Here is a 14,654-nt window from a genome sequence, read left to right as displayed (position 1 = left end):
GAGGGGGGACCGAAAGAACTCTGTGAGATCAAAGACTGTGGTGCAACTTGGAACACTTGCCCACCCTCGGCTTTGATGGCAGAATGCCATGTGTGTGATGCTGAGCCAGAGTCAGGGACACAGAAATTACTCTTTGACATTCATATACTGAATTTTCCCCAAGAACGATTAAATTGTTAAGAAATAAAGGGATTCCCTAAATCTTGCCAGGAGGCACCTAGAATAAATTCACAAATGTGACCCTAACAAGGATTCCCAGATGATGCCTCAATGAAGCACTTAATTCAGATGACAAGGTGGGTCCAAATGTGCCCCCTGCACAATCACAACAAACAACAGGGGTTCTTTCAGCACCATCTTCCCTGCTGCTTCCTCACAGTGCATCTGGTCTCCTCAAACTTTCCCTGAATGTGTGATGTGCCTGAGGTAGCATCAGCCCTAGGTCAGGTCCTGACTGTGTGTGAGGGAGTCAGGAGGCCCACTTCTCTGTAATATCTTCAGCCCAGTCCAGTTGCCCCATTCCTCAGAGTCTGTGATACAAGAGGACGTAAGTTTTCACAATAGATCTATCGCAGGCTAGTACACAGATGGGTCTTAGGTTGTCTTGCTGTCCAGCTCTAACCCTGCATGTCCCTGAATGTCATCTGTGTGTCTCCTGCCCTGTTTCTATGTCCCCATTGGTAGATCCCATATCACTCATATACTAAAATACAGATAAAGCAGACTGGGAGCCAACAGATTGTTCAACAGAGCTTCATTCTCTGTATGCAAGCCCACTGAAGGCTATGGGAACCATCTATAAGACACAGTCTCAGGGATAAGAGAACACTACTTATCAGGCCTGTTCTCAGGGTTATGGGAAACTCCCTCCCTTAGGCACAGTTTGATCCTGATGCATTCCCAAATATGTTACATCTTAAGAGATAACCATGCAAAGGACTATGACTTCTCGTATATTCCATATTTCTGAGAATATATTTTTCAGATCATATTTTTGAGCAGTAAAAGATATCAGAACTCCATGAAATAACTGGATTTATATGAATATGGGTCAATAATCAGCACACACACACAATTGATAATGAGAAAGCATAAACTGAAGACCATTGTAGTTTTGTAACTGTTGCTGAACATATTGATACTTTTTAATCATGTTGTTTTTCAGACATAAGACATGTGGCATTTTTCTTAAAGCAGTTTGATAAGTTATACTTTAATAATAAATATTGAGACCTTCATAGTTTTGTAATATTTGACCCCTCTGGAATTTGGACAGACTTAATGAAGGATTGTTATTATTCCAACGGCAATATATTTCTTTCAATAAATCAAACAGGAACCTGATTTATTCATAGCAGGACACATAAAGCCACTTCCCAGATACGGTTTTATCAACCAAGACTTTGACCAGAATATCATGTCTGAGAGAGTCTTGCCTAGACTCTGGATGTTAGCAAAAGCTTCAAAGGATGCAGAATGACTTTGAAGCTAATAAAAGCAACTTGGAGAAAGGTCCTGGTACCTTGCTTATTTGGGAGGTTCATGGCAGTGTTTCCAGGCAAGGAGTGAAGGTTTCTTTCCTGGGAGATGACAGGGGAGAGCTCAGGACATTTTGGAAGGTGTCAAGAACTTAAGAAACTCACTCAAAGTTACAGGCCTTGCAGGTAAAACCTAATAGCAACTGTGTGGCTTGGCTTCACTGCTTCATGGGGTGAAATAAATCTCATCCTGGAGATTTCTTATAAGAGCCCAGCAAAGCACATTTAAGAGATCCTACACAATCAATTGTTATTCCTGTTATGTTTATGCCTAAAATGAGGCAGAATTGAAACTTAATGCTTTAAATGAATTAGCCTTCATTTGGCTTTTTGAAAAAATGAGTGTGGCTCTATGTAGAATATTTGTTTCAACAGACTCTGTACCACACGATTATGGACGTTAATCTCTACTTAAGTGACTAGCCTTCAATTTTTTAACTTATAAACAGAACTAGGCCCTAGTTTTTCTTGCTTCTTCAATAATATTGAGATTAGTCACACACGTCGACTCCTTCATTTTGAAGCCCTACTCCTACTCAGAGAACACCGCTTCCAGGCACCATCTGCACCTTTGTCTGTGCCTAGGCCGTACCTCTCCTCCGAGAGCAAGGATTTCATGGCTCTGGAGGAAAATGGCATCCCACTTCAGCAACAAGTGGTTGCAGAAATAATTTCACATATTTTTTCCTTAAAATGATTCAGAGACAAAATTATTCAGTGGGAAAGAGAGTAGCTAGTTAGACAAAATCCCAGCAAGAATGACAGGCCAGGTATCAATGGACACCAAGACAAAAATCTCAGGTGCCTGGCAGCAGGCGTGTGAAGACAAATGAGTAAAAATGGAACATAGGCAGATGGTGAACTGGCATGTTGACTAGGATAATGGATGTGAGGGCCAAGGGGCTCCTGTAGATACCTCCCTAACTATCATCATTTCTCCACAGGAACCAAAGGTACACTTGGGACCCATGCAGCCTGTATAAAATACCAAACTGACTATGAAAATTCAGTATTGGTAAAGGACTAATGAGAACAATTCAGCAACAAGCATAGCTCAAAACATTAAAATGCCAACTCAGATATTAAAGTTATCACACTGCTTTATTTGCTTGAATATCACATCCTTCTGCTGGAACAGGTCTTCTTCTATAAATAGCCAAGAGAAGAAACTTTTTCTCCTAAAAGGAAACAGCTTTCTATCAGGTCCCAGGGGAGCATGTACCTTATCTCAAGGTGCTTTTAAAATATTCAGGGGACAGAGAGTGGGCCTGCTCCTTCCTGAGATTTACAAGCCAGTAATTTAAGTTTCACACAGATGGGACTACTTAGTGATCGATAAACATGCACACAAATGGCCCAAGATCTCCCCCAGAGAAACACAGGATTATGAACATTTCTTTAGATGTACTGTATTACCCTGCTGGGAAGCAACTGCATATTGGTATGTACTTCAGAATGTATCCAAGGCTGAAATCACTGTAGCCAATAAAACAGATATCTCACTACCTAATATTCATAAATCTCTAGACTCTCTAGTTAGAGTTATCTTAGATATTGAAATTGCCTTAGACTACATACTAACAGAACAAGGAGTTTGTGTGACCATCACCTTTTCTTGTAGTTCTTACACTGACGCTTCAGTTCAGAAGGAAACAAGCACCACCAAAATCAGGCAACAAGCTACATGCCATGAACAAACACTCAGCTATCACACCCATTTCTCTGAAGCAACTGGATATTGGTCAATGAGACTATATTCATGGATACCACAGGAACTCAGGTCCATAGGGGGGGGGGATTTTTATTTTATGTTTCATACGTTTTGCTTTATAGTGCTTGTCTTCATTGTTTTGAATCCCTTTAGGACTTGCTTTACCCATGCCAGGAAAAAAGAATATGCTAGGCATTCATCTTTAAAACATATACCTGCTTTCGACTCATAAGATCTTGCTTTCCAAAAGGCTCAGGCTTTGCATTCCAAAAGAGGATTCAGAGGACATCAACAGTCCCATAGATATGGAGGAAGAAATAACAGGGGGAAATTGGAACACAGAAATAAAAATGTATATTTCTGTTACTTTCTCTGAAAAGGAATTAGAATAAGGAATGCTAATTCATAAATAACTCACATACTGACAGTTTCTTAGTAATTATATTTAAAGTGCTATTAGTTCCAGTCCTATTTATACAAGAAACCATTCTGTCCACAGTTTCAGGAGATACAGATGATCCAGGTGGAAACATTGATTGGCACCAACAGTTCTGGAATTATGACAGTACAGTCCTTATTGGGACCAGCATGGACACTGCCTGCATGGCCAAAGCTTAGTCACCTGATCTCATTGTCCTTTTTGTCACTCTACCTCCTTATAAAAACAAACAAACAAACAAACAAACAAACAAACAAACAAAACCCTCCCTGCACTGAGATGTTAATGGGATTTGAGATGAGAGTCTCTCATCCTCCTGGTTGCTGACACTTGAATAAAACCACTCTCCTTCTTATCAGCTCCTGATTCTCAAGTATCAGCTTTTGAAGTGGTGGACAACCAGACTTTCCTTTAATTGCATCACCATTGTGTCTTCAAGTGAGGGGATCCTTCTTGGTTCACAGAAGGCAATTTCTAGTTGGGTCCTCATGCAGTAGAGGAAGCAGCAAGCTCTCTGAGCTCATTGAGAAAAGCAATAACCCCTTTTGGGGGGCTCTCTCAGGACCTAAGCATCTACACAAATTTTTAAAACTCTCCTCTGTTGTGATGAAGAATTAAACATATAAACTTGGGGGGACACCTGTTTTCCATCACAGCATGACCTGGAGTCTCTGAAATAAAGGTGGTACTTCCACCCCTTCACCTCAGTCCAGTGAAGGGATTTCATGCTCTGACTTTCAAATTGTACAGGAATAAATGTGTAGAAATGCCATCTCCAGGCGTGTGATATTTGACTGAGTTGCCATAGAGAAGTAGAACAGGCTGGACATGAGCCTCCCATTGCCAAGAATGTCCTCACCCTACTCCCTGCTGTATGATGACCAGTACTGCCAATGGACAGAGACACTTGCAAGGCTGTGGTCTCAGGTAAGGAGGCTTCTTAGGATCTCACCAGAATTTATGACTGATAGAGCAATGTGATGTCACAGACTGCGCTGGATCCTACAACACTGTCAACCCTCATCTTTCCTGACATAATGTCATATCTGTGATGCTTGGTCAGATAATAGGACATGGACATTTATACTTAAATTTCATGTAATTATTTTCACCAAGCACACTTGCGTTATTCAGAAATGGGGGAATGCTTTAGAAATTTCTGGGAAGACACTACATTTCAAATCCCCAAACTTGACCCTGACCAAGATACCCAGAAGGAGCCTAGAAGGTGTCTGTGAGAGACTGTTCTCATTAGTGGGGAGGGACTTAGGTCATAGCCCCATGTCATTCTGGGTCCTGAGAACATTCCTACTGTTGACTTAATTGCATGGGTAAGGGATGGAAGAGTAACTGGGTCATGAGACAACTTTGAAAAATGTCAGGGGGAAGCCATTCTTTCTACATTTAAAATTTAAAGTTGGACTGAATGAGATGGTCCCAATATTTTAATCTCATCAATTTCAATTGCATACCAAAAAAAGATTAACATTACAACTAATCATCTTCCCAAGTTCAAAGAAACATATGAAGTAGATTCATCATTGCTGTATTGGATAATCATAATGCCAAATACAATAACATTTGATGTAATTTTTTTATGCAAAATCAGTATCGAAATAAAGAATAATCTTTCCCTTGACCTGGCTGAGGACCATGGTCCTGCAGGTAGTGGTGTGGGTGAAGCCTCTGTCCCAGTCCTGCTCTAGCTAATGGGCCACACTGCTCAGCATGTACTGCCTAGTGTGCAGTTAAGGTTCTGCAGCTAAGACATGTGTTAAACACGTTGTGTCTTTTTTTTTTTTCTTCATGTCACTTCTCTCAGGGCTGTGGAGACCCTTCCCATAGGTGAGCTTCTCAGGAGGCCTCCCAAGTTCCTCAACCATATGAAGTGCTAAGACCCTGGAGTCTCCATCTCTCAGTGACACAGAGACACTGATTCTAGGTCAAAAGATGTTCTGAGATGTGCAAGGATGACAGGATCTGCCTGGTAGTCATACAGATCAGTTTAGAAACTGCCATCCCTGCATTCACCTGAGACCGTGGTCAGGGGAACTGAAGACTGGTTTCCTAGGAAGAGGGCTGGGGTCCCATGATGGGCAAAGCTTATAGATAAAGGGAAGCCAATATACAGAATAGTTAGTCATCTTGCATTAAATGACTAAACTGAGGTGATACAGATGAGGGGATTAAACAGCCTGATAAATGCTTAAAACCTGATTTATTTCACCAAACCTCACACCATCCATAAACAGAAAATCTCCACTGAAGCACCATTATTTTAGAGGGCATAGTGAGGCCAGCCATGCATCTGAGAGCCTGAGAACATCCCTGCAACACATGGAAATCCAGAAGCAAGTGTACCATGAAAGTCACAGAGGAGTGTTCAGGTTAGCTCTGGTCCAAGGACTCAGGCCTCAGTCACAGGAGGAACATGAGTGCCATAGGTGCTGGAGGAAGAACCAAAGCTCATGTGGATGTTCCAGTTCCAAAGGTCATCAAGCGTGATTGTCACACTGGTCCCCTGCAGACTTTCAGTTGTCAGGAAGGATCTCCTGCATTAGTATCTGAATGTGAGAGACCCTGTTGGGTTGTTACAAGGCACAGGAGGAGACCCAGTCATCTCATTTTCTTCTGGACCATAGACCACAGCTATGCCTTCCTCAGAGACTCAGCCCATGTGAGGAGAGAGTGGTGAGCCCCCATATCCCAGGGGAAGATTTAACTTTGAACTGGAAGAGAAATTTGCATGCAGGGCAGTCTCTTCCCTGTAAGTGGGAAAGCAATGAGTTCCAACTCCCGGGACGTTTGGGGACCTCTATGGGAACGTTGTTTCTCTTGATATCACTCAACCTGTGGTTCAGGTATAGGGGACACCTGGTTTCTGGGATACATTGGAATGAAATAAACAGAGACCCTCACTATTCTGAGCATAAGAATAAATTGTTGAGGTGTGGGGGAGCACTTTTACATTCACTTTCAATCAGATTTAAAAGGGATACCATTTGTGTACAGTTTCTGAATCACAAAACTCTAGTGTATCCATAATTAGTAAAAATTAATACTATGATTTCACACAAGAAATGTCTACCATGGCAGAACAATTTGGTAATATATCAGTCATTCTCAATGTATTATTTATTTTTATTAAACACTTTTATTGTTGTTCAAGTACAGTTTTCTGCCTTTGTTTCTTAATCTATGATGCCATTTTGTTTCAAGTAATTCCCTCCCAAACACAGACAGGTAGGACATCCGGAACTCTTTATTTATTTTAAGATTTTTATTCATTTATTTTTAGAGAGAGGGGAAGGAAGGGAGAAAGGAAGGGGGAGAAACATCAATGTGTGGCTTCCTCTCACATCCCCCCACAGGGTCTCTGCCCACAACTAAGGCATGTGCCCCAAGAGAAATCCAAACTCGTGATACCTTACTTCAGAGTCCTGCACTTAATCCACTGAGCCACACCAGCAGGGTTGTGAAGTTTCTTGACGTTGGAAGTTTTGTAATGCTGTCTAAGCCCCCTGTGAAAACTCTCCCGTCACACAGGTCCTTTGCACATTACAAACACCAAAATATCCACAAAAGAAATTATCATAATTTTACCTGAATAAACAACTAGAAAAGAAAAAAAAAACATGATTATGAATGTTTATAACTCAGAAATCTACATTTCTTGAAAAGATCATGGCAGTGGCTTAACTCACCTGTTTTCTCAGTCTAAGTGATGCAATTGATGTAGTTGTTCAAAGGGAGAGAAATGAATAAAATTCTAAGTACAGATTAACTCATGGGCAAGGGAACTCCTACCCTCACAGGGAACCCCCACTCTGAGCCTTTCTAAGCCCTGTTTCTGGGGATGATCTCTATGGTCAGAGGATGACAGGATCTTCCACACAACATATGATGTTCTTAATGCATAGTAAACACTTTCTTCCATCAGACATGCAATTCAGAAAAATAGTCTTCATGTTTTCCTCTGTATTTATCGGCTTAATGGATCATTGTTGGGTTATATATATATATATATATATATATATATATATTTTTTTTTTTAATTTTAGCAAAGTGTACTTTATTAATACTCAAAATGGATCTTTTGTTAGGTGTTTTTTTTTTTCTTCTTCCAAAAAATCTCCCCAGAGAAATATCAGCCTCCATTATCCTTCTTTATTGGTTATGGAAGACATAAGGATTGGAGCAGACACTTTGAAAATGGGTAAGAGGAAGATAATGACTTAGAGTCACAAACAGAACTATGCCTTTCATGAACAGAGTTTACCAGACACATGTATTTGAAGAATTTTGTAGGGGAGGATACAAGTAGAAACACAGGGTATGATAGAGATAATTTATATCATTTTTAAAAAGAGGAATTCATTAGAAATATAAATGTTGAAGATTCTGCAGGTAGAGATCAAGAGAAACAAGAAACACATTGGTGGTACAAAAGTGAAGAGGGGATTTCTTCTTGCCCATTCACATTTTCACAGTGTCTGTGCTACCGTTGATAACTTAGTCACAAATGTGGGGGATGAAGAGTTGGAAAACTTTCAAGTCATTAATTGTCTGGTCACGCAATGACTTACCCAAGCTGAATAATTCACTGGGGGTCCATTTATAAAATCTTTCAACATTGACAGGGAAAAGAAGACACACTTGACTGTAGGAGCCGTGGTGATGGTGTGTCAAAATAAACATTGTTTCATTGAAGCAAGACAATTGACTCAATCCAAGTTTGCCATCATCCTCATCCTCATCATCACTATAACCATTATCTTCATTTGCATAATCATTAACATAAAGATAACCATCATGATCATTGCAATCACCATCATCATCATCAACATCATCAACATAAATTGCATTCTTATAATCATTCTCCCTTTTGTTTTCTGTATGAATGAATATTGTTCACACATAATGACATTTATCTCATGTTTTGCTCATTTTTATGGTTAAGTGAAATACCTAGTCACAATTTATGTTATTTTATATTTGATTTGTCAAATGAAATCTTATTCCTATAACTCCTTCATCTGCCCCACACAGAAAATCTGATGAGTCTAGGTCCCCCGTTTAGATGTCATTGGAAGACTGATACCACACAATCCCCTGAAGCAGATTGCCCTCACACAAACCTTGGCAAAATAAAAACCCTCAGGGAGTCTCTTTCCCTGGCTCCATCAAAGCATGTTTACCTTGGTGAAGTACTCTTCCTGTTCTTCCCAGAGATTTCAACTATGTGTGTGATAAATGTTCTAGGTACAATTGGTTTGTGTTTTTTTATGAGCCTGGTCATCCACACAAAATGTGGGTCCATCTGCTTCTGTGTGATGTTACTTATACCTGGTGTTGTAAGCATAATAGCAAGTTAATGACCATCACCACCAAACATGTTTTGTTCCCTGGTGTTGGGTCCATATGCTTTGATGAGCACTGCCCAGCAGGCATGTGTCCTGCAGCTGGCCAACTTACAAACTGAGCTCTGTGGGACTGTGCCGCACTGCTGGGTCCAGCACAGTCTCTGGTTATATTCAACTACACGGGTATGAAGGTTTGTTTATTCATTGGGTTGGACACAAGAGTGTCTGAAAATGACTCTGCCTTTTGCTAATAAGGAAAGGTTGTCTGTCTTTACAACAGACACTTCTAACTCAGAGAATTCAGAGGGAAGCACAGAATCAGGAAACCAGAGAGCTTGCCTGAGGGAAACTGTTACCGGAAGAGGAAACCGCACATGAAACCAGCCCAAGCCTCCACCTGCAGCTGCTCCTGCAGTTGTCCGCATTCAGAGATGCTCAGTGCCCATCAATGGTCATAGCCCCTCCTGATGGAAGTTGTAAGTTTTGCCTCACACCGAGTTTTCCTCTCTGTATCTCATGCGGTAATTTATGGCTGTGTCCTCAGCTTTCTAGTGTTCATCTGTAGATCAGCAGTGCTTTCTTTAAATTATTTCATTGTTGTTCAATTACAGTTGTCTGCACTTTCTACCCATCATCCCCCCTGCTTCCACCAAAACCAATCCCCCTCCCTTGCTTCCACCCTGTCTTGGTTTTGTCCATGTGTATCTTTTGTAGTTGTAGTAGTCCCTGAATACCCTTCCCCCAATAGACCTTCCCACTTCCCCTCTGGTTACTGTCACAGTGTTCCTAATTTCAATGTAGCTGGTTATATTTTGCTTTTTTTTTTTCTTTTATTGATTAGGTTCCAGTCAAAGGTGACATCATATGGCATTTGTCCCTCATGACCTGGCTTATTTCACTTAGTATAATGCTCTCCATTTGCATGCATGCTGTCAAAAATGGTAGGAGCTCCTTTCTTTCTGCTGCATAGAATTCCATTGTGTAAGTGTACCATAGTTGTTTTTGATTCACTGATTCACTGATGGGCACTTAGGTTTCTTCCAGCACTTGGCTATTGTAAATTGTGCTGCTATGAACATTGGGGTGCATAGAGTCTTTTGGATTGGTGTTTCAGGGTTCTCAGGATATTGTCCCAGCAATGGAATTGCTGGGTGAAAAGGAAGTTCCATTTTCAGCTTTCTGAGGAAACTACATATTATTCTCCAGTGTCTGCACCAGTCTGCTGTCCCACCAACAGTGCACTAGGGTTTCCTTTTCTCCACATCCTCTCCAACACTTCTTTGTTGATTTGTTTATGATGGCCATTCTGACCAGTGTGAAGAGGTATCTCACTATGGTTTTAATTTTCGTTTCTCTGATGGCTAGTGATGCTGAGCATATTTTCATATACCTCTGAGCACTCTGTATGTTCTCCTTGGAGAAGTGTCTGTTCAAATCATTTCTTCACTTTGTAATAGATTTTTTGTCTTCCTGGAGTGGAGTTGTGTGAGTTCTTTAAATATTTGGGAGATCAAACCCTTGCCCATGGTATCATTGTCAAATCTGCTTTCTCATATTGTTGGTTCTCCTTTTATTTTAATATTGTTTTCTGTAACCATGCAGGCACTTTTTAATGTGGTGAGGTCCCATTTGTTTATTTTCTCCTTTATGCTCATTTATTTATGGGAGATAAGCAGTGCTTTTGAAATAATCACTTTAGATTGTGAAACTGACATTCACAGATTCAGTGTATTCTGTTGTGTGACTGTTACCTCTATATCTTATAACACTTATCGACTCCAGTCTCTTTCCTAGAGGCTGGCTGATCCAGGTTATAGAATAGTCACTGAAAATGAATCCAGAACCTATACAGGATAATTTCTCTCTTGCAGGCTGGCTCAGATACCCCTCAGACTTCTCCTCATATCAGACACCTGTAGAAACACACTCAAACCCCACTTTATTAATGTTGCATGTAAAAGCATCAGGACTGGTGCCCAGCTCAGCTCAAACCCCATGGTGCTTCCTCTGTGTTAACTGCTGAAGTGAGTGCAAATAACAGAAACTCGGGAGGTAGGGCTCCTCTCCCAGGTGCAGGGGCACTAGTGGGGCTGAGTTTAGCAGCCCATGGAGCACCCCGTTTACATTTTCTCCTCCAATTAGGGACACAGAAATGAAGTTTGTGGGTGAGAGACCTTACTCTACTCAGAGGGACAAGCATCTTTGTTGTGATAGTGGGGCTTTTATAAGAGGATGGTTAGTCTGTGTGCTATAGTGTTATTGCTATTGCTAATTCCTACCACTGATCAGTTTAACACAAGTTAATTTACTGAGATATTCCATATGCACAGTGTTCCATGCTATTTGCCTCAGAATAAATGTCCTTTGCAACCTTGTCCATGTGTCGACACACAGAGGGAGGTTCATCCCCATCATCAGACTCCCAGGTGTAAGGTCAGTGGTAACTGCAAGGGCTGCTCTTTGTGCTTTCAATCAAAATTCCCGCCTATTGTGCATCTGTGCACTGAGAGTCCATCAGTGTTGAGAAAGGGAGTGGGATAATGGAAAAAAAAATAAAACACATGTAGTGTGTCTTAACTGCCCTGGACATACTCTGTGCTTAGCCTGCCCCTCTTTGCCCCCAATGACAAACCAACTGTCACCTCAAGTGACTGAACAGCAGACCACACAGAAACCATTAATATGGAATGGGGTATTATGATCCAGATGCCACACTGTCATTATTATATACAATATCTCAGAAATTTAAAAACATGGAATGCTTAGTTAAAGTCATCAAACCTAAGTGAACCCTTTAACACCCTTGGCCAATGCACCTCCTGAGTGTTGTTCCTGTCCATGCCCTCAAGCACACATCAGTCATGTCCCTGTGGCATGGTGACTGGGTAAACAATGGATTTCACCTCCAGTGTAACCTGGACCTCACTCTATGTTGATGTGGCAAATACTGAAAGGGTTAATGGATTAAGCTCACATCTAATGCTGCCTTCCTGCTACATCTGTTTAGGAGCCTCCCATAATGTTCAATCATAACATTTTATCTGTGGAAGAAAATAACAGAGAAAAACTGACCTGGAACACCGCTGGAAGAACACCCATGAGATACCTTTTACAACACAAACAGCAGTGAAACTCTAGATATTACACCCATGTAGTCATGTTACACTACAGTGCTAAATCATTCTGGTTGCTGTAACAAAGGACTGTGGCCTGGGACATTGGCCAACAAAATAAATCTATTTCTCACAGATCTGGATGTGAAAAATCCAAGAATAGATGCTGACCGTTTATGTGACTGGTGAGATTCTGCTTCCTAGATGGTTGTTTCCTCTAATCTCAGAGGATAGATGGGGCAAGCCAGCTTCCTCAGCCCTTTCTCATGAAGACCCTGACTCCATTCATCAGAGCTCCACCCTGGGACCAACTCTTCTCCTGAGGCCAGGCATTCTAACAGCATAACATGAGTCTCAAATTTTAATGTGTGAATTTTTGAGTGGCACAGTCATTTGAAGGAACACCAAAGGAATCAAATTTTGTTTCCGTCTAGTGGGAAAGCTACTCCAGCAGACATCCCCAAACTGAGGATCCCTATAGTCTCATGGAAACTTCTCATGTTTAGAAGTAGAAAAGGTATGCAAGTCCTTAAGAGCGAGCTGAATACCTTGAATAGTGAACAGATTCTAGCCTAAATTTTTAGCTAAAATGCCCATGTGATTTATTATTGTTTCCTCCTTTTGCTTACAGATAACAATTAGTCTCATTTTCTAGGGGTTAAATTTGTTTTCTGCCCATAATGGTTGTTTGCTTCATGTTCTCACTCATGATTCCTAGGAGTTCAATGGGATAATAAGTAAGGATCAATTTTTTTCATGTTGGATGCTGACATGTTAAGATTCATCCCTCTCTCCTCTTGTACACAGGTGGGGAATGTATAGAGAAACTGGTGATTCTTTCTAGTTCCATGCAGGTATGAGATTAGAACCACACAATCTCATCCTGTGAGCAGGTGCCTCTTCAACCTTGCCATGGATGAACAAGAACAGCCAGACTGAGAATCCTTACCTGATGTGAAACAGCCATTCCTGACTTTCTGAAAAGTCTTCCCTTCTCTCAACATACTCCACAGTGAAGTGACAAACTATTTAATAGTCCCTTTTTGTGTGTGACATCATCATCTTGGACACTTGTACCAAGTTTAGATGGGGGTCACTCTATATCTACATGATGTCAACTGCTATTGGTCATCATGAACATGGAGCCAGGTCAATATCATCTCCCCCCGATCACTTTTACTCTGTCATTGGGCTCATATGTCTTTTTGCCAACTGATCAGCATGCATGTGTCTGCTTCTGGCCAGCTTGGACTCTGAGCTGTGTGGGGCTGGGGTCCACTGTTGACTCCAGCAGGATGCCTGGTTGGATTTAACTGATATGGGTCATGAAGATTTGATGATTCAACTATGATTCATTATGATAACATTAAGTAATTTGTGTGACTTTCTACCTCCTGTGCATGACTTTTTATTTTGATTCCTTTTATGACTTTCTTTTATCTTATTACAGAAAGCCTCTGCAATTCACATAGTTAAGATGTCAGCACAGAATCATGAAGGAAGTCAGGCTTCCTGAGATAAACTGCTGTGTGCAGAATTAACCACACATCTGCCAGGAAACCAACAGTTAATGTATGTTTGCAGCTGTCCCTAAACTGAACCCAGTACTCAGTGTGCCCTGAGTGTCTCCTGGTGTCCTGAGTGGCCCCTGCCACCCAGCCTGCTTGTCTCCTTCAGGGAGAGTTGTGTGTGGGCTCACAATGACTTACCCTCACTGTGTCACTCGCACAGTAATACACAGCTGTGTCCTCAGCTCTCAGCTTGTTCATTTGCGGGTAGAGCATGTTTTTGCCATTGTCTCTGGAGATAAATTGGCCCTTCACAGAGTTAGCGTCGTATGTGCTACCACCACTCTCAGTATTGTACGCAAGCCACTCCAGCCCCTCTCCCAGAGCCTGGCAGACCCAGTTCATTTCATAGCTGCTGAAGGTGAATCCAGAGGCTGCATAGGAGAGTCTCAGGGTGCCCCCAGGCTTCACCAAGCCTCCCCCAGACTCCACCAGCTGCACTTCACACTGGACACCTGCAAACATAAAGAAACAAGGTCAGGGAACACTTGCTCATCCATTTTATCTTTCAAACGCATCCACTCACATACTTAGTGTCTCCAATTCTCTATAGATTACCTGTTAAAGCAGCAACAAGGAAAACCCAGCTGAGTCCAAACCCCATGGTGAGTGGTCTGTGTTTTGTCCTGACAAGACTCCAGGAACAGCTGGGAATCCAGGGCTGGGCTGCTGTCTCAGAGCTGCAGGGTCAGGGCTGGGCTGTTTTTCTTGAGCAGAGGGACCCTATTTGCATGCCTTCTTACTATATAGGGAACTCAGATGCTGGATGTTGACATGAAGGACATAGTCCCAAACTGTGACATAACTAAGGACACATGTCTATTACCAGCTACTCCCCACATTTGAGCCTGTACTAGTCAATGAGATGTGCACATGACGAAGAAGAGTGAATTTTCATAAAGGAGAGGTTTTTAAATAAGTA

At 41.5% G+C, this 14,654-nt stretch overlaps 1 gene segment (V, D, J or C); it reads right to left on the bottom strand.

Annotated features, from left to right (window-relative positions):
* Positions 1 to 1,462: 1,462 nt before the first annotated feature.
* Positions 1,463 to 14,436, bottom strand: LOC118498333. The segment is given in 3 exon segments: positions 1,463 to 1,515; positions 13,888 to 14,187; positions 14,291 to 14,436. Coding segments are annotated over 3 exon segments (399 nt in total).
* Between the last annotated feature and the right edge of the window lie 218 nt (positions 14,437 to 14,654).

Source organism: Phyllostomus discolor, chromosome 15 (assembly GCF_004126475.2).
Source record: "Phyllostomus discolor isolate MPI-MPIP mPhyDis1 chromosome 15, mPhyDis1.pri.v3, whole genome shotgun sequence".
In the NCBI taxonomy this organism is placed as follows: Eukaryota; Metazoa; Chordata; class Mammalia; order Chiroptera; family Phyllostomidae; genus Phyllostomus; species Phyllostomus discolor.
This window is presented reverse-complemented; position numbering and strand designations above follow the sequence as displayed.